This window comes from Bos grunniens, chromosome 17 (assembly GCF_055505025.1).
Source record: "Bos grunniens cultivar Pamir isolate PY7600 chromosome 17, Bosgru_T2T1.0, whole genome shotgun sequence".
Classification (NCBI taxonomy): domain Eukaryota; kingdom Metazoa; phylum Chordata; class Mammalia; order Artiodactyla; family Bovidae; genus Bos; species Bos grunniens.
Window position 1 is genome coordinate 54,136,050 of NC_141181.1, and position 27,628 is coordinate 54,163,677.

A 27,628-nucleotide genomic window follows, 5' to 3' on the forward strand; every position below is an offset into this window, starting at 1 on the left:
AGTAGAGACATGGCATGCAACTAGAAAATGCAGGTTCCAGAGAGACATGTTTGCCCTCTGCCAAATAAATTAGTACCTTATAATTCCAACCTATTGGGCTGAAAATGTGTTTGCTTCTTACTAAGCCAAGGTTGTTTGAAAATGCTGCCTATGAAGATCCACCACTAGGAGTTTTTGTTCACTGCTAAAACAAGCACCTGATACTATATATAAGTCCAAGAGAAAACAGTAAATAAGCTGTTTTCAGCTGAGACTATGAGCAAACAAATCACAATTTTCTAATTTAACTTCAGATACACCAATACCTGCTGCCTGGCTTCTATTTAGGTGTGTTTACTATCTCACCTGCTAGCCTGGATTTTAAGACCCCTCCACCAAATTGGTGATTTGTGGGTAATGTTGAATTTCTGGAGTTCACTGTCTGACTAGAAGTATAGATTAAGTGCACCTACAGCTTCAGCAGGGGCTGAGCTTTGGGTCTTCAGGCAAACACAAGAGAAGAGGTTTGGAGAGTATCCACAAGCCTTGGTTTACATGCTTTGACCCTCACTATCAGAAAACATAGAAAGGTAACTGTATTTCATAGCTAGCCAAACTTCCGGCCTTAAGCACAGAGGGGAAGACTATTTACCTCCTTTGCTGTAATTTTCAGGTCTTGTCCATTGACTTCTGGATCCTGAGCACCTGAAGGCATGTCCTACCCACTGCACAGAGTCAAAAGATAAGAAACCCACAGGACTCACCCAAGGAGTTATGTAGTTTCCCAAAAACATACCTCCTCACAAGCAGTGGGAGTGAATCCACAGTTGGTCTCAACTCAACCACCATGATCAGAATTAGATCTAAAAGAAAAGAGATTTCACATCATTAATATCCTAAGATCCTTTTTTGCATAAGTTAGTGTCTCAGGTTTATCATCTCAGGCATTAGAGGAGTTAAGAAAAAGCATTAGAGCTAGGTTCAAATTCTTAGGTGGGGGCTTATTTTATTAAAAAACTTTTTCTTTGGCCTCACCATATGACTCACAGGATCTTAGCTCCCCGATCAGGAATTGAACCCAACCCTTGGCAATGAGAGCACAGAGTCTTAACCACCGGAACTCCAGGGAATTCCTTGTGGTGACTTTTTAATAGACTTTAGACAAGATTTTTAATTTCTCAGAGACTTGAGTTCCCCATCTGTGACATGAGGTAATATATATTTGGAGATAACCACAAAGCATCTGGCACAACACCTGGTCACGGTAAACGGTGAAAATGTAGTTAAACTTACCATTAAGTCAGCAGCCAAGGGTAGATGGGGGCAACGTCTTTGAAGGTGCTCCTTGCTCTCCTGAAGGAGGTGCTGGGACCAGGTGTGGACACCCATTCATGCTGCACCCAAGTGAATTAGGAACTGACCAGGAAAAGTGTCCATAAAAACATTTCTTAAAATCTAATTTTATTCCTAAAGTTCAAATTAGCTAGTGGGTAGCACTGAAAATACACTTTCACTATACAAAACAGTGTAAACTGATTACACGTTAATAAAGAATTCAACACACACACTTCTCTAATGAAGGAAGCTAGATGCAGCCCTTGCTAGAAAAAGCTGTACCTGAACAAAAATGGACATGTTTAGTCTAAGGCCCTGGCAGTTGACTATAGAATGTCAGTTGTTCCCAATGATGTTGAAACGCAGAAAGAGCAACAATGTGGAAACTTACATTCATCAAATAGTAGCATTTAAAATATACATGACTAATAAAATGAACATTCAGAAGTGCCACTGCTCAGTGTGTACCATGTCAGCCATTTGCAGACAGTGATCTCATCCTAAGAGAACAGAAGTTTCAAACATCTGAGTTAAAAATAGGACGAAGGAGAAACAAGAGAACAAGAGAAATGTCCTGCAAAGAGAGCAGTAGCTGATGCCATAAGCAGTCCACTTGAGCGAGGAGTGATCAGAGGCGTTGTGAGGGAGCCCAGCAGAACCTGGGAAACAGCCCGTGCTCAGGCTGACGGGCATACAGCATGGACCAGTGTGGCCGCGACTCAGGATGAATCTTTCCCGTCCCCAGTTAGGAGTGAAAATAATTTTTTAAAAATAGCTTCAGCTTTCGAACAGGAAGTGTCCAGTCCCCTCTGTGCATGGAAATGTCTAGGATCGAGCTCAGCACAGGGGCTGGGCTTCAGGACTTGAACACATGCACAGCGCGCACCACGTACTGCCGGCAGATGGGACACTCGCTCATGCGCTTGCCGCACTTGGTGCAGGTGACCATGTGCCCGCACTCGAGCAAGACGCAGTCGATGACGGCGTCCATGCAGATTCGGCACAGGCTGTCGTCCTCCTCGTCCTGCAGCTGCAGCCGCTCACCATCTGAAAGGCAACAGAGGGCTGGGGTGGCGGGCACGGCCACGGAGGGACCCAGTGACCCCACTGTGAGAAGCAGTCCCCACTTCTCTGCACCTCGCTTCCTTCCCCTGGAAATGACAATAAGGACGCTTCGTAGGGTTGTGTGAAGAATAAATGAGAAATGCTAAGCTGAGGGCCAGGGAGGATGTGCCTAGCAAATGTTAGCTATTTAATTCTGTTTTATGTTGCTGTTGTTTAGCTGCTAAATTGTATCTGACTCTTTTGTGACCCTGAGGACTGTAGCCCACCAAGTTCCTCTATCCGAGGGATTCTCTAGGCAAGAATACTGGAGTTGGTTGCCACTTCCTCCTCCAGGGGATCTTCCCGACCCAGGAATCAAACTAGTGTCTCCTGCATTAGCAGGCAGATTCTTTACCACTGAGCCACCTGGGGACCCCTGATTCTATTTTATATCTGTACATAATACAAGATTTTTGTGATAATGATGGTTTGCTTCTGTAAATAAAAATGAAGAAACCCCAGGCTGGCTGATACAGGAGCCTTAGAGTCAGAACATGATTGGAATTTCCAGCCCAACTATGTGGCCTTGGGAAAGTCACAGACTCCAGAGCCTCATCTCTGGAGGAGGAGCATGAGGAAAGTTTATTAAACCATCATACATCAAGTTGCCTGATGTTGGGGGAAGGCACCCCCTAAGGCTTGGAAGCATCTTGAAATTCATCTGTTTCTGGCTATGATAGTACTGTTGGGGTGTATCTATCCAAAAGGCACCTTCTGGTTCTGAACAAGAAAGGTGTGGAATGAGTTTAAAAAGTTCATGACAGCCTGAGATTTGGCCACAAAGCTTTGGACAGTGAGGTTTCCCCTTCTACAGGTCACAGAAGGACTCAATGGGAATCATGAAGAAGGTTAGAAAAACCAAGCAGGAATCCAAGCTCGAAGGGCCAGTAGTCTCTGGATTTAAGAGAAATAAACACTGCCATGTCAAGAGATTTTTGAGGTCCTAGTTCTCGGCCCACACCATTAGTGGAAAGTGGGTAGAAAGCATGCATGGAATAAGATGACACATGAGCCTCTAAAGGCTCCAGTGACTAAGATGCCTGTGTCTACTATTGTGGCATCATCTTAGAAACAGGTGTGCCAAAAGGCTTTCTGCCTATTCTGGGCATAGACCTGTTTATCAACCAACCCTGTGTTATAACCAGCTTTTAGAGAAAAAAATTCAAGATGATAAAAGTTAATAGGAGGACTGTTTTTGAGATTAGAACATAATATTTGTCAGTCTGAACACCACTGAATTCTTTTCTCTTGCCTATAAATGCTCTGTGGCCCTGGCCCTTTACTGGCTGAGGATTTCTGCTCCACGCTCCATCAGTATGTAGTTTAGAAGTTCTTAACCTCAGCTTTTCACGACTTACACAGAAACCTACTAATACTGATGCTAAGAACTACTTAATATCTTGGCTCTAGGGAGTTTTTTTCCCCACTGATGATCTCAATTATAGCTTTTAAATCCTAAGTACCAGCTTGCAAGACAGGTAAGTGAGAAAAGAAGCCTTTTTATAGATCCAAGGAATTTCATTATGGAAAGAAAAAACAGACTGAACAAATGATTACCTGACTCACCAGCAATGGTGAAGCAATGGTGATCTCAAAGCCAATATTACATAATGAACCTACTGCTTAAAAGATCTATAAACAGCTTCATATGACTAATTCACACTCAATCAAAGGACAGTTTTCTCAAAAATAAATTGGACTTCATTGTGACAGACACAGCCCTGTTTTAAAAAGCCTAAAGAAGGCTACTCTAAGGACAAAAAAAAAAAGGAAAAATAAACCTACATGACTTTTGGTTTTCTTCATTCTCTTTGTATAACCGGTTTACTTTCTCTACTAGCTCCCATTTTTCACAGCAGCCAGAATAGTTGACGAAATTCCGAGCCAGGATCTCCTTCAGCTGGCGCACGCTCATCCCCTCCACGTCCTCAAGGCTTGACAGGTCGGACAGAGAAGCTCTCACTCTCTCCTTGGTGAGGCCAGGCGTCTGAAATCACAGAGTGCATCCATTACCTCTGTTCCTGCAAATTCAGCAAGGAAAACAGCATACCACATTCACCCTACAGGCATCACTGGTCCTGGAGATTCGACCCAGGCTTCTCACGAGTCCTTGTGTCTTATATGCTGTGCTGCGTTCAAACTTGAAGCAACAACCTATGCTAATCTAGCGGAAGTCCACATGGGTATTTTCCCTACCAGGGTGAAGACATGTCAAGAAAATCAAATTACACAGGCAGTCTCACCCGGTCCTCCAAGTTTTCTTCATCATCGTCGTCGTCATCGTCGTCGTCGTCATCATCATCTTCATCGTCTTCTGTGTTTGCTGAAGCTATTTCACTGGGCTCCTACACACATAATGGATATTAGGCCAGGACTTTTCCTAGCAATATCAACCCGTATTTATCACTGGAGAAAACCCTTCCAGCCATCCTCCCTAAGAATGACCCCAACACCTGGTATACTCCACACCTTCCCAGGGTCCTGAGAGCCGCTGCCCCTCCCAAAGAGTTGGGCCCCACATGATTCTCTAAACAACTAACCTTCCATAGTTATCTCACAAGTCAAATTCCTATAAGAGTGTGAATCTGTAAAAGTCTAACCAGAAATATTAACTCCCCAAGGAGTTAAGAAGGGCCCATCACAGGATACCAAAGCCAACAGTGTATGAAATTGCACTGTGTCCTGATAAAGGACCTGCACATGGCTAGTTTAACTGGAGCCTCTAAGATACAGGTAGAAACTAAAGCTCTAAGATCAGCCCTAGTGTCAGGGCTATTTGATTTCAAAGATCTCAGTCTTACTATCTCATACTTAGCCATTCTAATTCCAAGCAAAGCTTTCTAGAATAATTCACTGATGGTGGATGCTAGTTCTAGTTTTTAGAAGTTCCTCAACCATCAGATACTTTTTTCTTTAGGGAGAACAGAAAGCCTATGTCAATTTTCAATTTCAAGTATTCTATCCTAGTAGTTCATAAGCACCATATTGTAATACCCAAAACCCACACCTCCTGAGTGGTGTCATATACCCCAAAGTGACACGAAGGTCAGACACATGCGTCTTCTGTTTGCATCATAATTGTGCCAGCTGCCATTTGACAAAACAATAAAATGCCTAGCTTGGGCTTATTTAATTTATGACTATTTAGAAAGCAACTAGACCACATTTCCCTCTGCTTCTAACCTTTTTCCTCAGAGGAGAAAATTAAACTCAGAGATAAATGTTCAAAACAATTCTTTCAGCATTTTAGAATCATTCATATATACAAATTGGGTATTAATTACAAGCCCTTGCACGTTATTCCATCAGAATGCCCAAGGACCTCACTGGGACAACATTCTGCACTGGCATTTCTTTGAAATGAGTAAATAACCGTATCGTGTTGCTAATTCAGATGGCTCTTTCCCAATATCTAGATGAGCACAACTTTACTGTAGCAAGACAACTGGGCATTAGGTTACCTTATAGTTTCCATGGTCATTGACACACAAATAGTAAACATTTTTACTAGTTTTAATAGTAAACACAAACAGTAAAAATGTTTACATCCTGTAAACATTTATGTGCTACGTTTCATGGCCATTATTTCAACAGCTAGTATTTAACTATAGGATTTAAGGAAACTGGGATAACTAAGGTCAAGAGACTGATGAGCTCTTTTCAGACCCTTTGTACAGCACCCAAGTGCAGAGCTTCACACTAGGGGAGCCAGCAGGCACAGAGTTCAGCAAAGTGTGGAACCTCGCCTCAGCAAGGAGCCATCAGCCCTGAAGGCCCCACCACACTGGCCAAGAGCGGATGATGTGCCAGGCCCTTGGGGTAACTGTACCCTCGTACCTGTGCCAGCGCTCCAGATCCTAAGGTCCGGTCTCCACCCATAAGCTCTCCCTGAAACGAAGATGCGGTAGCAGACGGGGCTGTATAGTTTGAAAAAAATGAGTGTGTAAAAAAGCTAGAAGTCTGGGACCTTGAGGAATTGAGACTGCTCGTGTCCAAGTCATCCTCAGAGCCCAGCCGATGGTGGCACAGGACCAGGTCCACCAAGTCTTCTTTCTCCCGACAGGTATCGATCGGTATGTTTCGAAGGATGAGATACTGTCGGAGATCCTTCACTTTCAGTCGCATTAACTGAGGGCGCTGAAAGGCTGTCTCTTGTAATAAGTGACAAGTGGAACATCTACGGAGATTTTCTTGTAAGACTGAACACACGGAGCAAAAATCTTTCTTGCAGTCACAACATACATGCTGAAGAGACAGAGAGAAAAGAAGCATTTAATGACAGCCAGACATAAGCCACTGCAAAAGCCCTAGTTTTCCTTTTGTCTTCTATTAAAATTAAATTTTAGCTTTTATGAAGCCCCCTATGGCACCAGACCCATGGGCGTTTCATGTTCTCAAAGCTGTGAAAATCAAAACAGTCGTTGCTGAGGCAGTCTGGATTCACTGAAGTACAAATATAGCCCTTTAAAAAATATAACTATTGTGTTAATGAATTAAAACCTTTTCCACCCATGGGTGCAAACATGTAATTAACAAAGCAGAGCTGACTTGAACCACATGGAGCAGAAAAGCACAAGCACAAACTCTTCCTGCTCTTTTCCTGTGAAAATTTCCTGGTTTAAAGAGAAGGGGGGCTGTACACATTAAACAAACACAATGCTGTTAATCAACTATATCCAATATAAAATAAAAAATAAGTAAAGAGAAGAGGGGAAAGCCTAACACAGAGAGGAAAAGAGAAAGACAACTGATCTCTCAACATCAAGCCAAGCAAACAGAGTACACCACTTTACAATATCTGTACCCTCAGTTCAGTTCATTCGCTCAGTCGTGTCCGACTCTTTGCGACCCCATGAATCGCAGCACGCCAGGCCTCCCTGTCCATCACCAACTCCCAGAGTTCACTCAAACTCATGTCCATCGAGTCGGTGATGCCATCCAGCCATCTCATCCTCTGTCGTCCCCTTCTCCTCCTGCCCCCAATCCCTCCCAGCATCAGGGTCTTTTCCAATGAGTCAACTCTTTGCATGAGGTGGCCAAAATATTGGAGTTTCAGCTTTAGCATCAGTCCCTCCAATGAACACCCAGTACTGATCTCCTTTAGGATGGACTGGTTAGATCTCCTTGCAGTCCAAGGGACTCTCAAGAGTCTTCTCCAACACCACAGTTCAAAAGCATCAATTCTTCAGTGCTCAGCTTTCTTCACAGTCCAACTCTCACATCCATACATGACCACAGGAAAAACCATAGCCTTGACTAGATGGACCTTTATTGGTAAAGTAGCATCTCTCCTTTTCAATATGCTATCTAAGTTGGTCATAACTTTCCTTCCAAGGAGTAAGCATCTTTTAATTTCATGGTTGCAATCACCATCTGCAGTGATTTTGGAGCCCCCCAAAATAAAGTCTGACACTGTTTCCACTGTTTCCCCATCTATCTGCCATGAAGTGATGGGACCAGATGCCATGATCTTAGCTTTCTGAATGTTGAGCTTTAAGCCAACTTTTTCACTCTCCTCTTTCACTTTCATCAATACGCTTTTTAGTTCCTCTTCACTTTCTGCCATAAGGGTCGTGTCATCTGCATATCTGAGGTTATTGGTATTTCTCCCAGCAATCTTCATTCCAGCTTGTACGTCTTCCAACAGCGTTTCTCATGATGTACTCTGCATATAAGTTAAATAAGCAGGGTGACAATATACAGCCTTGACATACTCCTTTTCCTATTTGGAACCAGTCTGTTGTTCCATGTCCAGTTCTAACTGTTGCTTCCCGACCTGCATACAGGTTTCTCAAGAGGCAGGTCAGGTGGTCTGGTATTCCCATTTCTTTCAGAATTTTCCATAGTTTATTGTGATCTACACAGTCAAAGGCTTTGGCATAGTCAATAAGGCAGAAATAGATGTGTTTCTGGAACTCTCTTGCTTTTTTGATGATCCAGCGGATGTTGGCAATTTGATCTCTGGTTCCTCTGCCTTTTCTAAAACCAGCCTGAACATCTGGAAGTTCACGGTTCACATACTGCTGAAGCCTGGCTTGGAGAATTTTGAGCATTACTTTACTAGCGTGTGAGATGCGTGCAATTGTGCAGTAGTTTGAGCATTCTTTGGCATTGCCTTTCTTTGGGATTAGAATGAAAACTGACCTTTTCCAGTCCTGTGGACACTGCTGAGTTTTCCAAATTTGCTGGCATACTGAGTGCAGCACTTTCACAGCATCATCTTCCAGGATTTCAAATAGCTCAACTGGAATTCCATCACCTCCACTACTTTGTTCGTAGTGATGCTTTCTAAGGCCCACTTGACTTCACATTCCAGGATGTCTGGCTCTGGGTGAATGATCACACCATCGTGATTATCTGGGTCGTGAAGATCTTTTTTGTACAGTTCTTCTGTGTATTCTTGCCACCTCTTCTTAATATCTTCTGCTTCTGTTATGTCCATACCATTTCTGTCCTGTATCGAGCCCATCTTTGCATGAAATGTTCCCTTGTTATCTCTAATTTTCTTGAAGAGATCTCTAGTCTTTCCCATTCTGTTGTTTTCCTCTATTTTTTGCATTGATTGCTGAGGAAGGCTTTCTTCTCTCCTTGCTATTCTTTGTAGAACCTTAAATCACAATCAAAGCCATTTCATGAGCAAAGCTTAAAGATACTAAGATGTGGTCATTTCCTCTTGGGGTTCGGAATACCAACCCTAGCTCACACCTTGTTTCTTAAGTATTTTAAGGACTGAACTGACAGACTGGGAGATGACCTACCAATATGATGGTTCTCAGAAAGAATGACTTTCTGTCCTAAAAAAAACAACTGTTTTAGCCCAAGTGTGGTATGTTGAATCTTTAAACAATAGTCAATATTAATATACTCACTTCTTCACTTGAGTTCATATGGGTAGGGACACATTTTTTGAAACTTGAGGTCAGAGCTATAGTAAATCATCTCTGAACAGACTGTTGACTAATTAAATCTTTTGCTTCAGAATATAAGTAGCATCAGGAAGAATCAAAGTGGATAAACAAAGTCAGAGTCCAAGAGAAAGGATGGCTGAGCATCGTGAGAAATAATAGTGTCTAGTCAGCAAAACTGACAATGATACACAGCCCCTTCAACTTAGTACTTTTCCAAATGGGAAATGATTATTAGGACTAAGTTTTTGACATGTATAAGAAGAAATGAAGAAAGTATTCAAAATAACATACAGTTGAGAATTCTGACACATAAGTTTTTAATATATAACATTTCATGCAACTCACCTTCTTTCTAAAGACTGAAAATGAAAGTCCACAGGCTTTGCAAACTATATTAGGCCCTTCTGCAGATGCTGGTGGGTAAGCAGAAAAATCAGAATTTGGTGTAAATCTGAATGGACCAGTGCCTCCTGCAAATCCAGATTGCTGGCCCCTGACAGCTCCAGTCCCCATGACTTCGTTCAGTAGCCCACAGCACGAAGCCCACATAGACGTAGCACCCGCCTGAAAAGGAACAAAAACAGGCATCAGTTTAAAGCTGAGTGGAACCTGTGCTCTTTGGGATTCTTAAGGAATGCCATTCTGCAGAAGCATGTTTGCCCTAAATAATTTTGAGATTGTGAGGGGGTTTTTTTTTGGCCACACTGCCTGGCCTGTGGGATTCTACTTCCCTGACCAGGGATTGAACTGGTACCTCCTGCAGTGGAAGCATAGAGTCTTAATTACTGGATCACCAAGGAAGTCCCATCTAGATTGTCTTTTTAGCATCAAAATTTTAAGCTATTTGACAGTGGGTAATATTCTGGCATTTACAAAGAATATTTGGCTTTGGGGATACTCATGATACACTGTTAACTAAAGGAGAAGATACAACATGAACCCAATTTCATTAAAAAAAAAAAAAAACCCACACATAAATGCTTAGAGATGTATGTGCATACAACACAGAAAAAAAAAAGACTGGATAGAAGTACCTACTGTGTGATATTTGGGGTTTATGCTTATCCCCCCAAATTGTTCTTTATCTAAAATTCAAATTTAATTAAGTGTCTTGTATGCTACCTGGCAACCTTAAAGACTGGTGACTACAGATAGCACTGTTCTATAGGCTGAAGCAGTTTTTCCTATCATTTAGCAGAAAGAATATAAATTCAAATTAGAAACTTCAGTCCTCTCATTTGTAACTGGACATAATAAACTATGCCATATGAATACTTTTTTGGTTTTTTTAAAATGACTGGGAAAACATCAAAATGCCAACTGAGGCGCTCTCTAGGTTTTCATGTAGATCTCATATAATTTGTTTTCTGGAGTTTTCCCCTGCTTTCCAAATCTTTATAAAGAAAACATTAGGGACTTCCATGGTGGTCCAATGGTTAAGAATCTACCCTGCAGTGCAGGGGACGCAGGTTTGATCCCTTGTCGGGGAACTAAGATCCCACATGACACGGGCCAACGAAGCCCGTCACAGAGCTCTCCAGAGCCTGTACGTCACAACTAGAGAGCCAGGATGCCGCAATGAACATCCCACTTATTACAACCAGGACCAAACACAGCCAAATACATATTTTTTAAAAAGAATATATATATTAATTTAAAATTAAGGAAACTCTTTACAAGCAAACAGAATACTGAACACAATTTTTGATGACTTGATAACCCTAATGATGTTATGAGGTCTAAGGGCTATTTGCTATACCACTGAGTGGCTTGAAACTAATATGCTGCCTTTTATGTTTTCTCCCATTTCTTCCCTTTCTGTGAATCATCACTGCTATCACTATAGCTACCTCTAGCAACTTCTTTTTTTTTTTTTTTTACTGTACTCAGAAACCTGATAACCAAGCTTGTTAGGAGTGTATATAAAAATATATTTTCAGTGAGGGCTTTAGGCATTTTCCCATGCTAAAAACAAAAAGCTACAGTGTTTGGAACCAGTGAGCTCTTGCCCCTTGTCCTGATTCTTAAGCACATTCTAGACTCTAGATACTGTGATAAGTAATGGAATTCCAGGTAGGTGAGGTCTTACTAGTTAAAAGGGCAAAATACGACAACAGTACACTGTTCCCTTCATTATCTAACTCTGTCAAACATTTACTGTTTGTCCAGTGAGCTCTTAAAAAACTTTTTTTATAAACAATCTTAAAAGGTTACTTGGAATGTTATAGAAGGATCACGCCATTCTTGCTACTACCCAGAAGTAGTATGTGTGTGCGCTCAAGTGCTCAGCTGTGTCTGGCTCTTTGTGACCCCATGGACTGTACCCTGCCAGTCCTTGGGATTCTCCAGGCAAGAATACTGGAATGGGTTGCCATTCCCTTCTCTGGGGGGATCTTCCTGACCCAGGGATTGAACCGCCTCCTGTATTGGCAGGCAGGTTTCCACCACTAGGGCCACTTGAGAAGCCCCCCAGAAGCAGTATGTTATGTTAAATACCGGGAAAAGAGAAGGTAAAGAAACACGAACCCACAATATAAGGTTCAAACAGTCTGAAGCATCAGGGTCACTGACTTAAGTGTTGCATGGCTTCAAACCCTGTAATTCTCAAGAAACAGTGATACCTTTAAAGTCAGGTTAAGTTATAATTAATAGTTCATACCTTTAAATAAATACATACCTCAGATCCTAGAGCCATGATTTGTTTAAACATAAAAGCATAAAAATCCAGATTTACTAATAGTCCATTTAAAGTGAGTATTTTTTTAGTAAAGGATTCATCCGCAGTGCTTTAAACAGTGAGCTCTTAAAACAACTGAGAACGTTTTCAAAATATTCAATTTGCACATAATATTTTGGGGGGAATACCTCAACTACAGAAAGTACCACCAGGAGAAACTTTTTTCATTCCAAGAGTTTAAAGAAGTATGGTTTTGAGAAGCTTTAGCTTCCTGCTGACTGAGCTTCTAAATGATTAAATTGTTGTTCAGTTCAGTTCAGTTCAGTCGCTCAGTCGTGTCTGACTCTTTGCGACCCCATGAATCGCAGCACGCCAGGCCTCCCTATCCATCACCAACTCCCGGAGTTCACTCAGACTCACGTCCATTGAGTCAGTGATGCCGTCCAGCCATCTCATCCTCTGTCGTCCCCTTCTCCTCCTGCCCCCAATCCCTCCCAGCATCAGAAGCACCCTTTTAATTCCTGGGTGATATTGTCTCAACTCCAGTGAAAACTCCTCATGAACAGAACTTCTTTCCTCCACAGCATATAGTTGCATCACTATGACTAATTGATAAATAATTCTGTAAAAGGTTTCATTATGATACTTCTTTTAAAAGGCAATGTAATTAATTTTTTTGTGCTACCTAAAAAGTTCAAATTGTGTCTTGTTAAGAAAGAGTAATAAAGATGGAAAAAATTCTGACCTTGCAGGCCAAAAAAATGAATGATACTCCCTTTTTAAAAGTAGCTCTGTTGCACATTTTATTCTTTCTGTCCTGAAACACTTTTACAATGAGAGTAAAGGAAGGATACAAATTTTCAAACCATGTTAATGAGTACAACCATTAAAATTCTAGGTTGAAAATATACACAGTTCTGATGAAGGGAATAGAAGAATTTGTTTTTGGGAAAACAACAATCTCTGTGTAGACATCAATATTGGAAGGTAACAATTTCATCCAATTCCTATAAAGGGGAGAGAATTTCCTCCTCATTCCCCAGAAGGGAAAATAGTGGAAAGAATGCTTCTATCTTTCAGTTATTTCATTATAAAATAAAAATTAAAACACAAAGCCCAAGCCAACTCCCAGAGCACTGTCCCAGGCAAAAATGTGTTGCTATAACATATTTGTTACAGATCAGCCAAAGACCATATCAGAGGGGAAAAAAAAGAAAAATCTGAAACACTGAAAATCTCTTTCCGCTTCCTTAGATCTGTGAACTCAATTTTGAACAAAATCTCCCAAAATGAGAATAATCTCCCAGTAGGAGGATATTCCTCACATCCCGCTAAAGGGTAAATCTACCTGTGCGCACTGTCACCCTCTGACAGGAGCACTGGCGACACTCCAGTCTTTCTCAAGAAGTGCAGAAATTTGAAAGAGTGGAAGCCCAGGTACCAGTTTTATCCAGGTACCTTTCTTTACCATCCAGCATATCTTAAAGACTTCATTTCTATTTCCCCTTTAAGACTGTTTTCTGGCACCCCAGTGCTGAAACGAAAGTGATCTCTTTAGTGATTCAACCTCCCCCACTTCTTTGGAGCAGGTATTTTTAGTCCTGTACTACAGGGGCTGCTGTCACTGCCTCTCACCAAGGAGTTGCCTAGGCCAGTGAAACTGCCCTTAAGACAGCAGTTGGACTGGCCAGGAGAGCCGTAAAAAATACTGAGCCCCAAGATTCTGATTTAACTAGTCTGGGCATCATAACTAAAAAAAAAAAAAATTCCCTATGTGGAGGAGTGGAATATGGAATATGGGGTGGGGGAGGCTCATATGGGAGGGGACATATATGACTGATTCATATTGATGTATGACAGAGACTACCACAGCACTGTAAAGCAATTATTCTCCAATTAAAAATTTTTAATAAAGAGAAAAAAGTCAACTATAAAAAAAATTCCCCATGTGATGTGCACGTACAGTCAAGGTTAACACCTGCTGAGTCTAGATTTCTCCTTCCTGCCTCCATCATTTCAGCTGGAGAATCACTCAGAGATTCCAAAGTGGAAGGGGCTGCAGTTACTTCTGAAGCCTGTGCCTCTAGAGTTCTAGGACCAATACCTCCATCATGTGCTCCTCACGACCTATGTATACTCCCCACCCCATGTCCCATCCCCAGGCCCCAAGTAGTGGGATATGCTTTCAGTTTTTCCTTTCCCTCCATGGTTTCCCCTCATTCTTTCAGAAAGGCTCAGCTTGAGTTTTCAACAATTTACTCTGATTCTTAAATTAGTTCCTCTCCTTTACACACATTATTAGCCTGGAACTTAGGCTGAAATTTGATGCCGTCCTTTATTTTATTTGTTCTTTGCTTTTTGGCCCAAATTTCGTATTTTCTAACTTATTTCTCTACACCTTTTCTTGTGTGCAATCTCCAATATTGGGAGAAAGAGTGATTTCCACGTCCATCAAAAACAGCCATTGGGCATACTATTTTTGTCGTTCTTCACCTCTAAGTTGAAGGATCCACGCAAAAGATGAAGCTTCCAGGCTTGGGCTCCATCTCCCTGACGTCCATTAGTATGTTTCATCTTCTAGCACTTTCCCTTAAAGTCCTAATTGCTTAAATTTCTTCTGATGTTCCCTCTGGGCACAAGGATCCCTCCCTAACAACTGTTACCTTGCCATTCAGTTAACAGTACTTGAAGTGTCCTATACTAATCTTTCCCTTTCAAATCTATCCAAACTTCTGTTACTACTTGATATTACAGTTCCAGGGCTTCAGATGGTGCAGGGAAGAATCTGCCTGCCAATGCAGGAGACACAAGAGATGGGAATTCGATCCCTGGGTGGGGAAGATTCCCTGGAGGAGGAAATGGCAACCCACTCCAGTACTCCTGTCTGGAGAATCCTTGTACAGAGAAGCCTGGAGGGGTCCATGGGGTCGCAGAGAGTCAGACACGACTGAGTACACATACACACATAACAGTCCCATTTTTCAAGTGACAGAATCTCCAAAAGCAATTCAGAAACAATTTAAGAGAGCATTTTCCCAACAACTGAGTTGAATGTGTGCTCTTGGGAAGGGGGCAGGTAAGGGAACATGAATTTATTCTCTGAGCTTTTGACTCTCCGACTCTGTTACATTTTCTTGCAGCCCAGTTACCGAATCCAGGGGAGTCATAACCAAAAAGCCCCCTTTCTTGCACCCTCCCTCGAAGAGCTTTAGGGACCCAACTTCATTTCTTTCCAATTCTGTTTTCCTATCCTCTAAGATCTTCTACCAGTTTAATTGACCTGCATTCTCTTATTTTGCTTTTATTCACACTCTGCTCATCTTTTGATAGTAAGATTGAAGCATATTTTCCAAACTATTCCACTTTCTTCTGAATATTCTGAGCAAACACAATTTCTAGGCAGACAGTACTCAAGACACGGCTCTTTGGTTTTTGGATTTGCAGTAAATTCGAGTTGTTGCTATGCCTCAGTTACAAAGAGGTGTGTTACCTAAATATAGGTCACCACCCATCTTTCAGTTGCTTACTTTGTTAAAAAAAAAAAAAAAAAAAAACAACCTACTACCCTTCCATGAAAAAAGACAAAGTCTGGATCTCTGAAAACTAAAGCTATGATCTGGGTATATGTGACTATCAATTCTAAACCTTACTTGGGACCACGGTTGACAGCAGGACTCAACAGACTAAACCACATGAACCCAAGAGGTTAAAAGGAACAGTAATCTGTAAAGATGGTGACATTTCCTCTCTTGGCCATGAATATAGTTCAAAAACAACATGAGAATAACTGAATAAGGCAACCATCTACTTATGTCTGGCACAAAACTCCTGCTGCTGCTGCTGCTGCTGCTAAGTCGCTTCAGTTGTGTCCGACTCTCTGCGACCCCATAGATGGCAGCCCACCAGGCTCCCCCATCTTTGGGATTCTCCAGGCAAGAACACTGGAGTGGGTTGCTCCTAGCTCAGGAAATTTAGCTGTTTGCAGCTGATTTTCTAACCATCAATGACTACTGAAAATAAATGACTTTCTTGATAAACCTAGTCCATTTCCTACACATCCTGTTAGACTAAAATTATTTCTGAACAGATTAGCCACAGAACCAGGGCCTGCCTGGCATCAGTTAAGAACCAGATATCATATTAAAAACTTACATGACCCACAGTAAGAAATTAAGTTCTAAAGTTTCCTATCTGAACTGCCCCAGACACCTAGATCTCTTCATGTTATTCTGATTTCCAATGCCAGCTCTTATTTTTTTTTTTTCCCAAAGCCAGTGCACCAAGATCTTAGGGAGCCAATAACACTTTTTTTTTTTTTTTGTCACTCCCATTCTAAAACTGAGTAAAGAGATAAAACAAATAGAAATTTAATATTTGCTTTTTTACTGGTAACACCAAAAGGAGAACATGACTTTAGCTCTGCAGCCAACTGGTCTTGATAACATGTCACCCAACTACCTATACGGCTGGCCAACAGCAGCCTACCAGCCAGCTAACCAGAGTGTCATCCCAACCAAAGGAAGTGAGATCTGAGCAGGTCCCAGGAAAGTACTGAGTCAAGCATGTTTAGCTCCTTTGTTAAGATCACCAACATAGAAGTTTCTCTTTACTTTCTAGCAGCACAAAGGCTGAAAGTGTTCCTCCTGTGTTGTTTCTTCCTAGAGAATAAAGAGGAAAGTCCCCCTCCTCCAGAGTAGTACAGAGGAGGACAGGGACCGTTATTCACAAACCTAGACAATTTGCAGGAGTGAGACTAACAGTTTCCAGTGCTGTCACACTTATTTCCACAACAGTACCAGACCACCAATTTTATAAGCACTCTCTGGTGTTCCTCAGTCAGAGTCTCAATAGAGGCCCATTCTGAATCATCATTTTACGTGTTGTTTCTTTGGGAGAGCAGTAGCCCAGCCTTCTTTCTGGCACAGTGCCAGAGTTTTTGAGTGGCTCAAGGTTCAGCTGTTGCCTGTGTCTGTGTGTGTATTTTGTGTGTGTTCAGTGACTCAAGGTTCAGCTGTCATGTGTGTGTGTGTTCTAATGTGTTTTTTAGAATAGCTAGGGGTTGAGGGAGGGGGAGACTTCTAAAATGCTCAACTGAGAGAATCAACAAAAAGTTTACTACAAACTTTGAATCCTCTTCTGCTGCTGCTGCTGCTAAGTCACTTCAGTCGTGTCCGATTCTGTGAGACCCCATAGACGGCAGCCCACCAGGCTCCCCCGTCCCTGGGATTCTCCAGGTAAGAACACTGGAGTGGGTTGACTATATCAGGATGTGATCCCTTTTAATGGGTCCACCAAATGTAATAGTAGCCAGGCAAACTAGAATGCGGAATAAGAAAAGCTATACTGACTTCCATGAATGCTAAATCAGGAAGCAGCGGAAGTTAATGGGTTTTAAAACAGCAAAAAACTAAATGATCATGGGTGCTGTGCTTACTTGCTCAGTCCTGTGTGACTCTTTGCAACCCCATGGACTGTAGCCTGCCAGGCTCCTCTGTCCATGGGATTCTCCAGGCAAGAATACTGGAGTGGGTTGCCATGCCCTCCTCCAGGGGATCTTCCCAACCCAGGGATCAAACCCAGGTCTCCCACATAGCAGGCAGATTCTTTACCATCTGAGCTACCAGGAAAGCCCAAGAATATTGGAGTGGGTAGCCAATCCCTTTTCCAGGGGGATCTTCCTGACCCAGGAATCAAACCAGGGTCTCCTGCATTGCAAGTGGATTCTTTATCAGCTGAGCTACGAGGAAAGCTAAATAATCTAAAGGATCACAGTCTAAATCATTTGCTTTTGACTAAACTAGGTGATCATGCAGCCACCTCCTAAGCATTGCTTGCTTGAACTCTAAATGTAATAATTTACACAGTTAAGGATAAAGTAAAAGTTCCCGTTTCAGAAACATTAGTTTTCTTGGATGCTGTAAGAAGTTACAAGGACCAGGCAGGAATTCCGCTCTCCCACTAGTGGAAGCTTCTTCAGAGAAGTCAATCATCAAAAACTCTGTCTGTAAACTCTGAACAACCTTCAGTGTGCTGAAACTCAATGTCCTTGTGTTAAACAATAAGAAAAGGTGTTTCAAATCTCAGTACCCATGATACAAAAGAATAAGTTTCACAGTTTTAATTTTAATGAGGTTAAACTTCCCTACAGAACTTAAAGTAAACCAGAAGAAACTGTTAAGATAATAAGCAAAAACCTTTACCCTATTTAGAGCCACGGGAGGAACACAGTTTCTTAAAACGTCAAAGGATTTCTTACAGAAACTGGTGCTTCAACTGAAATATAATACGCCAGCAACTCTGCTATCTTAATGACCAAGTATTTGACCGTATATCACAAAGGAGGAAACTCTGCATCCTAAGTTCTTTCTCTCATACCATTTGAACATTAAGCAGGCTGCAAAAACAAATGCTGGTCTTAAAAATGTAATATTTTTATGCAAGACATTTGGCCAAATTGATTGATTTTTACAATAACGTGTTCTGGAGATCATAAATGTTGTCTTATTCCTGTTTGGGTTTTCTTTTTTTAAACAGTATACTTAACCCTTAGCACCACTCCCCCACCTTTCAGGGCAAAGAGAAGGAAAAAAAGAAATTACATTAAACAGATTACTTTCTTCTTGATGTCTCATTTGAATTTGGAACAATTATTAGTACAATTAAGGGGGAAATCAATATAAATATGGAAAAACAGGAAGGAGGATTAAATCAAACTAACATAAGACGCACACGAGCAAAGCAATGCTCAAAATGCTCCAAGCTAGGTTTCAACAGTACGTGAACCGAGAACTTCCAGATGTTCAAGCTGGATTTAGAAAAGGCAGAGGAACCAGAGATCAAATTGCCAACATCTGTTGGATCATAGAAAAAGCAAGAGAATTCCAGAAAAACATCTACTTCTGCTTCACTGACTACGCCAAAGCCTTTGACTGGGTGGGTCACAAGAAACTATGGAAAATTCTTAAAGAGATGGGAATACCAGACCACCTTTCCTGCCTCCTGAGAAATCTGTATGCAGGTCAAGAAGCAACAATTAGAACCAGAAATGAAAGAACGGACTGGTTCCAAACTGGGAAAGGAGTATGTTAAGGCTGTATACTGTCACCTTGCTTATTTAACTTATATGCAGAGTATATCATGAGAAATGCCAGGTTGGATGAACCACAAGCTGAAATCAAGATTGCAGGGAAAAATATAAGTAACCTCAGATATGCAGATGACACCACCCTTATGGCAGAAAGCAAAGAGGAATTAAAGAGCCTCTTGATGAAAGTGAAAGAGGAGAGTGAAAAAGCCAGTTTAAAACTCAACAGTCAAAAAACGAAGATCATGGCATTTGGGCCCATAACTTCACGGCAAATAGATGGGAAACAATGGAAACAGTGAGAGACTTTATTGTTTTGGGATCCAAAATCACTGCAGATGGTGACTGCAGCCATGAAATTAAAAGACGCATGCTCCTTGGAAGAAAAGCTATGACCAACCTAGACAGTGTATCAAGAAGCAGAGACATTACTTTGCTGATAAAGGTCTGTCTAGTCAAAGATATGGTTTTTCCAGTAGTCATGTATGGATGTGAGAGTTGGACCATAAAGAAAGCTGAGCACCGAAGAATTGATGCTTTTGAACTGTGGTGTTGGAGAAGACTCTTCAAAGTCCCTTAGGCATCAAGGAGATCAAACCAGTCAATCCTAAAGGAAATCAGTCCTTAATAGTCATTGGAAGGATTGATGTTGAAGCTCCAATACTTTGGCCACCTGATGAAAAGACCCTGATGCTGGGAAAGACTGAAGGCAAGAGAAGGGGATGACAGAGGATGAGATGGTTGGATAGTATCACCAACTCAATGGACATGAGTTTGAGCAAGCTCTGGGAGGTGGTGATGGACAAGGAAGCCTGGCGTGCTGCAGCCCATGGGGTCGCAAAAAGTTGGACACAACTGAGCAACTGAACTGAACATACGACACTAATTTGTATTTTCTTAAAATCCCTTATAGGAAGTTAATTAGATACTACTCTAAGGTAAAACAGTACAGAATCTTTGAGACATAAACCTATTTCAAAACAACATTTTCTAGACTCCCCCCAAAAAAAATTAAAGGAAGAAAGTAATACCCATTTTATACATATACTAAAACCAGCTCCTATCCTGGGTTTGTGTGAAGATGTATTTATCTGATTGCTTGACTTTTAAATTAATTTTAATTCCAGTGAAAGAAGTACTTGCTTTGATGAACATTCATGTTAGAATTTCATGACATCAGGAATCAATGACCCTACCCAGAAATCTATAGATGACACCACATAATTAATCCTAGTGAGAAACAAAGTTAATAAACAGCTCAAATTCTAAATTTTATGAATCCAATTTTCACAAAAATTTAAATGGAAAACAGAATCTTCATAATTGTCTTGTTCAGACTGGTCTATTAGGTTTGTACTTTGTTTCACAATATATACGTCTTTTTACATTTTCAAATCCCATTCAATTTGGTTTTTAAAACTTCAACTCAGAAAGCAGCGTCTTCCACCTAAATTCAAAAACACTGCTGAAAAGCTTTCAACACTGGACTTGCCCCTCATTCTCTCCTTTGACACCTTGTTTCTTGGTAGGTCACAAATTTAATACTAATAAAGATACTAACATTCTTTGAGGAGTTATGTATAAAGATTCCTGCTTTGTTTTTGGATCTTATTAATAAAACATGGCAAGATGATGGTTTTCAGCAAAGAAAGCTAGTTTTAGATATTTTAATAGGTAAATTCAAAGTTGAAATATTTTATAGCTGAAATGGGAAGTTAAAATAAGCTCTTTGAATATACTCATACTTAACATCCAGTTCAGAAGTTACCTATTCCAAAAATCTTCCTTGCTTTCTATAGCCAGAAAAAATTCTTTCTTGCTCCTGAGGGTTTTGCATTTTTGATACCTTACATCAAACTCTCCCTCAGAATGTGGTCTCTTGAGAATGTCTCTTCTCTTTCGGTTGGCAAACTCCCAAAGGATGGGATTATATTGTGAATTACTTCTATGCATGAAATATCCCTCTTAGCTAACATATGGGAAATGCTCAACAAAATACTTCCTTGGGGCTTTGTGAAAGTAGCGTTTTAAGCCAGCGGTTCACTCTGTTATTTTTCTTAACCCACTGTCAATCAGACCTCTTCACGGAACTTAAAAAAACCATCTAGATCTGAAAGAGTATCACCTTATGACTCATCCCACTTGGTTTGAATCAATACTTGAATTGATTGTTGTTACCCAGAGTTCTTCAGAATTCTCAGCGATCGAGTTGAGAGAATCCGTTCCGAAAAGTGGGCCAGAATCTCCCCGCCTTCCCCTAAACTTCTCACTCAGTGATGCTCCCACGCTCTCACACCCACCTTGAAGACTCAAGCTGTCAAATTACTTGCTGCGTACCTAGCGGCGACGGAGACACATTGGGTTTGATAGCGCTCTAGGTCACGGCCCCAGTGTTAAGCCTGTAAACAGATCCTTCAGGCTGGGATCCCCGCCCTGAGGCATTTCTAACAGGGAGCCTAGCCCGAGCCTTTACGACTCTCCGCACCACTCCTTTTCCCTTCGTCCTGTAGTTGCCGTCCTGCGACAGTCCCGTGGTGCTCCCGGCATTTGGGTTAGTTCAAGGACTCGGGACGGGAGAGGGCACGGTGTGGGCAAAGGCACAGAGGGTGAGGTAAGCAGTGGGTCTGCCTCCGGCCCCCAAGGACGCGGACAGGGCCCGGCGCCGAGAGGGGCCCACCAAGCATGAGGGTCGGGGGCGCCCGGCCTCTCCCCTGGCCTCGGCCTCGCTGTCCGAAGCGCTGTGGTAATTGGGAACGGCCAAGAGCCCAGGACACCCACCCTGCGGGTCAGGGCCCCAGACGCCGGTCGGGGTGTCCCCACTCCCAGCCGCCCCAGGTCTCCGCGGAGCTCTCCGTGGTGCCGGCGGAGTAACAGCTGAGAAGAAAAAGAAGACGCTTCAGGCGCCCTGGCCAAACAGGAGAGACGAGGAGGGACTGCCCGGCCCCACCGGCCCCTCACCTTCATGGCCGCGACCGCCGCGTCTGGGTCGGCTCTGCCAGGGAACTCAGCACCATAGCAGCTTCTAGCACAACCGCCCTCCTCCCTTCTGGGCGGCGATTACGGGCCCTTTCTAGGCGACCCAGCGTCCAGACGTAAGGGGCGTGGTCACGCCCGCTGCGCGCCCCGAGTGGCGGCCGAGTCGGCCAATCCGAAGCCGACACTTCGGAGGCCGGTCCCCAAAGCCAATAAAGGGGCGGGAGTGGGGCGGGGCCTCTGGCGCTGCCTGGTAGGCTAAGGAAGAATCCATTCCGCCGCAGGCAGAGATGGGCGGGTCTGGGGGGTGCCGGTAGGCACACTCCCAGAGGTTTTCTTCATTAGGTTGCTGAAATCGGAGTCAGCGTCCCCTGAAGAGTCTGTGGGGCAGAGATTTGGGTTTAAGGCTGGGTGGTCAAGTTCTCTGGGAAGTGAGGGCGGTAAGGGGCGTGGTAAATTTGAAAAAGCCGGTTTGGTTGGAAGGTTTTTGTTATAATAACGGTCAAAACAGGGCCTCGGATTTCCTCTCCAGACGGTCAAGCCTGTCACACTGGGTAATGACCTCAGGTCTCCTCTCTGAAGCGTCCACTGAGCAGTGGCAAATGCTCACGCAAGGACTTGGCTTTAAAAAACAAGGTTTTATTGAAAACACTTGAAGAACCAACGGTTCTCAGATCCTAACTGCTCTTTTAGAGCGAAGTTCAAAATAACCAAATCCTAGCATGGTGAGAGAATTAAGGTGAGTCCTTGGAGTTGACTTTATTTGGACCGAGAAAATTAGTTTGTAAATTAAGTACTGATTTCTTCAGCCGGACTTGATGACACTCCGTAGGTTTTCCTATACTTGTTCCTCTCCCCTCTAACCAGTACTTAAATATTTAAGTAGATAAAGAGATATAAAGATATCAATTCTTCTCTTGGGGACCTAAGTCTAATCTATTGCTTTTGAATAGATTTGCTTATATGTACTATGTCAGATTAAAACATAAAGCCATCCCACTTAGGCTGCAGTAATACTCGTTGTGTACTCGCTTATTTTTGTGGCTTAAAGCAGTGCTCAGATAATGCAGTTTAGCTTCTATAGTCCTGGATTTTCTTTGGAAAAATGCAAAGAAAGACTTTCACTCACCATGTGGGAGCAGCAGCTGAATCTCAATGGAGGAGAAAGTATTAATTCTTCTAATGATCCAGGCACAAAGAAACTGAATAAAAACCTGCTGGTGGTACAAAGTCATATTTCTCCCTCTTTAGAAAGGAAGCTGGCAGGTCTACCTGAAGAGTTAACGATTAAGCACATGAAAAGATGCTCAACATCATTAGCCATCAGGGAAATGCAAATTAAAACCACAATGAGATACCACTTCACACCCACTAGGATGGCTAAAATAAAAAAGATAATAAATGCTGTTAAGGATTTCGAGAAATTGGAACTCTAATTACATTGCTGGTGGGACGCTAAAATGGTGCAGCTGCTTTGGAAAACTGGCAGTTCTTCAAAATATTAAACACGATTACCATATGACCCAGTAATTAATTCTAGGTATAAAAACCCAAGTAAGTCCACCAAAAAGCCTTATAACATGAACATTCATAGCAGGATAATCAATAATAGTTAAAAAGTGGAAACAACCCAAGTGTCCATTATTTGACAGATAAATGAAATGTGGTCTACACATTGGAAAATTAAAATAGGAAGTACTGATACCTGTCATAATGTGAGTGAACATTGAAAGCATGATGCTAAGTGAAAGAAGCCAGTTACAAAAGGCCATATATGAGTCCACACATATGAAATGTCCAGAAGAGGCAAATCCAGAGAGAAAGTAGAGAAGTAGTTGCTTAGGGTTGAGGTGGTTAGGGGGATTTGTGAATGGACCCAGGGGTTTCTGTGGGGAGACAATGAAAATATTCTAAAATTTACTGTGGTGATGGTTGCCCAACTCTGTAAATACACTAAAAACTACTGAATTGTACCATTTAAATGAGTGACTTGTATGTGAATTATATCTCAAACTGTGATCATGATAATAAAGATATTGAGAAGCAAAGCACACATACACAAAGTTAATGCAGTTTCCTGGAGAGTGACCAGGGAAAAGCAATTAAAACAATAGTAGGGAGAGATTGTATTGGAGACCATTTAACACTGCAGTTCTTGAGGATGACCTTTCTCTGTGCCTAACTTAAAACAAAGCTCCCCATAAATGTTTGAGTGAGTTCTTTCTTCTGGAAGACTGAGAAGGAATATAACATTGAAAAAAAATAAAAACATTTTTTAAAAAAGGAAGTAAAGAGGGTACACACAAGTTCACAGTTGCTAAATACTTGAAATTGGAACCCCCTGAAGCCTGAGAGGCATTTTTGTGCTTCAACATCATACTTTTTCAATAAAAGAGACACACTGTGTGACTGAAATTTTTTCTTTGTTTCAAACTTTGTATAATGACACCCTTCTTTCAATTGTGTATTAACTGTACCAATTAGGGTTCAGGAAAATGTGGTCTGTTGCTGATATAACCATCAACAGCCTAATACTTTGTATTTCAGAATAAAAGTATTCCCAAGACATGTGGGATAATTTATTGCAGCTAAACTTACTTGCTGTTCTGAGTTTGTCTTTTATTTAATCCCGCAAAAGAATTCTTTTACTGAATTCATAATGCACTCTTAAGTCAACTACATAACTTCAAAACCTTTTTCAAATTCAAGAAGCAGCAAAAGTTTTATTAAAATGTTTAAAAGTTACTGAATAAATGGTTCTTTCAACAGCACGTGTACTCTTTAGACAATATAGTAGAAGGACAGCAGTTTTTATTCCAGCGATGGATTGTCTCAAAGACAGTAAGTCATGGAAGACTATATTGAGCTTTTTGCAATGTTAGCAACTTGCTGTACTAAACCATTTATTTGGGGAAATTTCAAACAGATGAAGTAAACAGAATAGTGTAATGAATTCCCATATATCCATCACTCAGTTTTAACAACTCTCTACATTCTGCCATTCCTGTCTCATCTCCAGCACGCGCATCTTTCCACCCACTCCCCACCCACCCCCATCTGAGTTAAGTTGCATCATAAGATTAGTGCATGACTCTGTTGCCTAGATATGAGCCAAAAGTATCTGAGAACAAAAGTATCTGAGCCTTGGATCTGGTTTGCTGTGTTGTTTATCCTTGGTCATCTTCACAAATACAGTATAACTCTTTCACCCAGTCAAGATAATACATCTTCTTTGTGGTCACTGCTTAAGTTGCATGACTTAAAAGACCACAAGGACTCTCTATCCTCTTTTAACCTGAGTTTACACATGCCAAAGTTGTAGAGAGGTCATAAAATTTGCTCACCTGTACAATGAAGAAGCATCTCTTCACTGGAATGCTTAATTTGGGTCTTATCTGAATCCTGATTGACTTCTGCTACAGTCAAAATGGTTCCAACAACACTGCACTTTAGCAAACCATCTCTGCAGCTGGCGAACAGATGGCTCCATAAAATCATTTTGTTCTGGACTCAGAGAATCTTTTTGGAATTCTCTCGTGAATTACTTTGCTGATTTGAACATGTAACCCGCTTCTGCCTTGAATTTCTCCATCTGTAAAAAAAAAAAAAGATTATTAACTGGGCAGCTATTGTCTTCCACTTTGCTGAATGGTTGAAGAATACAGATACAGAAATTAAGACAGAAACAGAACTTGAAACTGTTTTCAGAGAGTAAATCAAATAATGTAGGGCCACATCATACTACTCTTAAGTAAGCTGGAGGGACTTCCCTGGTGGTCCAGTGGTTGAGACTTTGCCTTCCAGTGTAGGGAGTGAGGGTTTAATCCCTGGTTTGGGAGCTAAGATCCCACATGCCTCATGGCCAAAAAATCAAAACATAAAACAGAAGCAATCTTGTAACAAATCCAATAAAGACTTCAAAAATGGTCCACATCAAAAAAAAAAAAAAGTAAGCTGGAGCACTTTACAGGCTCCCCCCGCGCAGCCCAATCCCCCATGATCCTCCTTAGTAGTTAAAAGGAGACAAGATTTTCTTTTCATGGCTTGGGAAACTGAGCCACAGAAATGAATCCTCTTGCCTGAGGCTTCTGAGGCCATGATGAAAGTTAGAATAGTTGCCAAGACTTCTCTCCCAGCCCAGTATTATACTCACCTGTATTACTATTCTTCTAATAAAGAGACAGACCTTGCAAAACAAGTTAATTCTTGTACATTAGATTTGCATTCACATATGCTTGGAGAATCCCAGGGATGGGGGACCCTGGTGGGCTGCCGTCTATGGGGTCTCGCGGAGTCGGACACAACTGAAGTGACTTAGCAGTAGCAGCATAACCTCTTCATAGACATCATACAGTATTGGGGAAACAATTCACCTGCCACTGAAATGTAGAGTCAGTACAATTTCCCTCTGGTATTGATATATCATTCGATATATATTAAGCACCCACTATGTGCCAAGCATTGAAAAGAGGGACTCAGTGCCTCTCCTCATGGAGCTTAAATGGCCATGATGAGGGAAAGAAATTTCTGAAGTGGCATCTATGTTTCCTGGGGCTGCCATATCAAACCCCATGAACTTGGTAGCTTAAAACAGAAGTGTATTCTCTCACAGTTTGGAGACCAGACATCCTAAATTAAGGTGATGGCAGGGCCCCATGCTTCCTCCAAAGGGTCTCAGGGAGGACCCTTCCTTTCCTCCTACAGCTGCTGGTAACCCCAGGTGTTCCCTGACAGTGGCCATGTCCCTCCATTCTCTGCCTCCGTCTTTGCATGGCCTTCTCTATATGATCTCCTGTCTTTCTTTCCCTCAGTTTTATTGAGACGTAGTTGACATGTAACATTGTATTAGATTCAGGTGCACAACATCTAAGGACAGTAGTCATTGGGGTGGGTGGAATGGGTGAAAGGTACCAACTTCCAGTTATAAAAGACATAAATCATGGGGAGGTAATGGACAGCATGGGGCTTCCCAGGCGGTGCTAATGGTAAAGAACCCACCTGCCAATGCAGGAGATGTAAGAGATGCCGGTTCAATCCCTGGGTCGGGAAGATCCCCTGGAGGAAGGCATGGCAACCCACTCCAGTATTCTTGCCTGGAGAATCCCCTGGACAGAGGAGCCTGGCGGGCTACACTCCAGGAGGTCATAAAGAGCCAGGGCTACACTCCATGAGGTCATAAAGAGCCAGACACGACTGAAGCAACTTAGCACCCACACACACAATGTACAGCATGGTGACTATAAATTAATAATACTGTATTGTATATTTGAAAGTTGCTAAGAGAGTAAATCTTCAAAGTTTTCATCACAAGAAAAAATTCTGTAACTATGTATGTAATGGACATTAACTAGATATATTGTGGTCATTTTGCAATATAAACAAATATCAAATCATGTTATTTTCAATTATACCTCAATTTTCTTTTTTAAAGGGACACTTGTCATTGGATTTACAGCTCAACTATATAATCCAGGGTGATTTCATCTTGAGATCCTCAACTTAATTATAAAGGTCCTTTTCCAAATAAGGTCACATTCACAGGTTCTGGGGGGACATATCTTTTGGAAG

The 27,628-nt window shown here is 41.8% G+C and overlaps 1 protein-coding gene across 2 annotated transcripts; it reads right to left on the minus strand.

Moving 5' to 3' along the window:
* Positions 1-1,423: 1,423 nt before the first annotated feature.
* Positions 1,424-22,135, minus strand: RNF34 (ring finger protein 34). 2 transcript variants are annotated; one of them, XM_086347630.1, is made up of 6 exons: positions 22,046-22,135; positions 9,672-9,890; positions 6,256-6,663; positions 4,662-4,763; positions 4,204-4,405; positions 1,424-2,361 (listed from the first exon to the last, which is right to left on the minus strand). In XM_086347630.1, exons 1-6 carry the CDS (start codon positions 22,049-22,051, stop codon positions 2,171-2,173), a joined length of 1,128 nt encoding a protein of 375 aa, XP_086203756.1. In that variant the 5' UTR covers positions 22,052-22,135; the 3' UTR covers positions 1,424-2,170. The 2 variants fall into 2 exon arrangements, with proteins under 2 accessions (XP_086203756.1, XP_086203755.1); XM_086347629.1 differs by having other exon boundaries at positions 21,866-22,135.
* Positions 22,136-27,628: the final 5,493 nt, after the last annotated feature.

Excerpts from the sequence above, each read along its gene's own strand:
- RNF34 (XM_086347629.1), bottom strand. The coding sequence starts at position 22,051 with ATGAAGGTGAGGGGCCGGTGGGGCCGGGCAGTCCCTCCTCGTCTCTCC. Across the intron at positions 4,764-6,255 it reads GATCTGGAGCGCTGGCACAG|GAGCCCAGTGAAATAGCTTC; the intron begins GTACGAGGGTAC and ends TTATGTGTGTAG. Across the intron at positions 4,406-4,661 it reads AAGAAAACTTGGAGGACCGG|ACGCCTGGCCTCACCAAGGA; the intron begins GTGAGACTGCCT and ends CTGTGATTTCAG.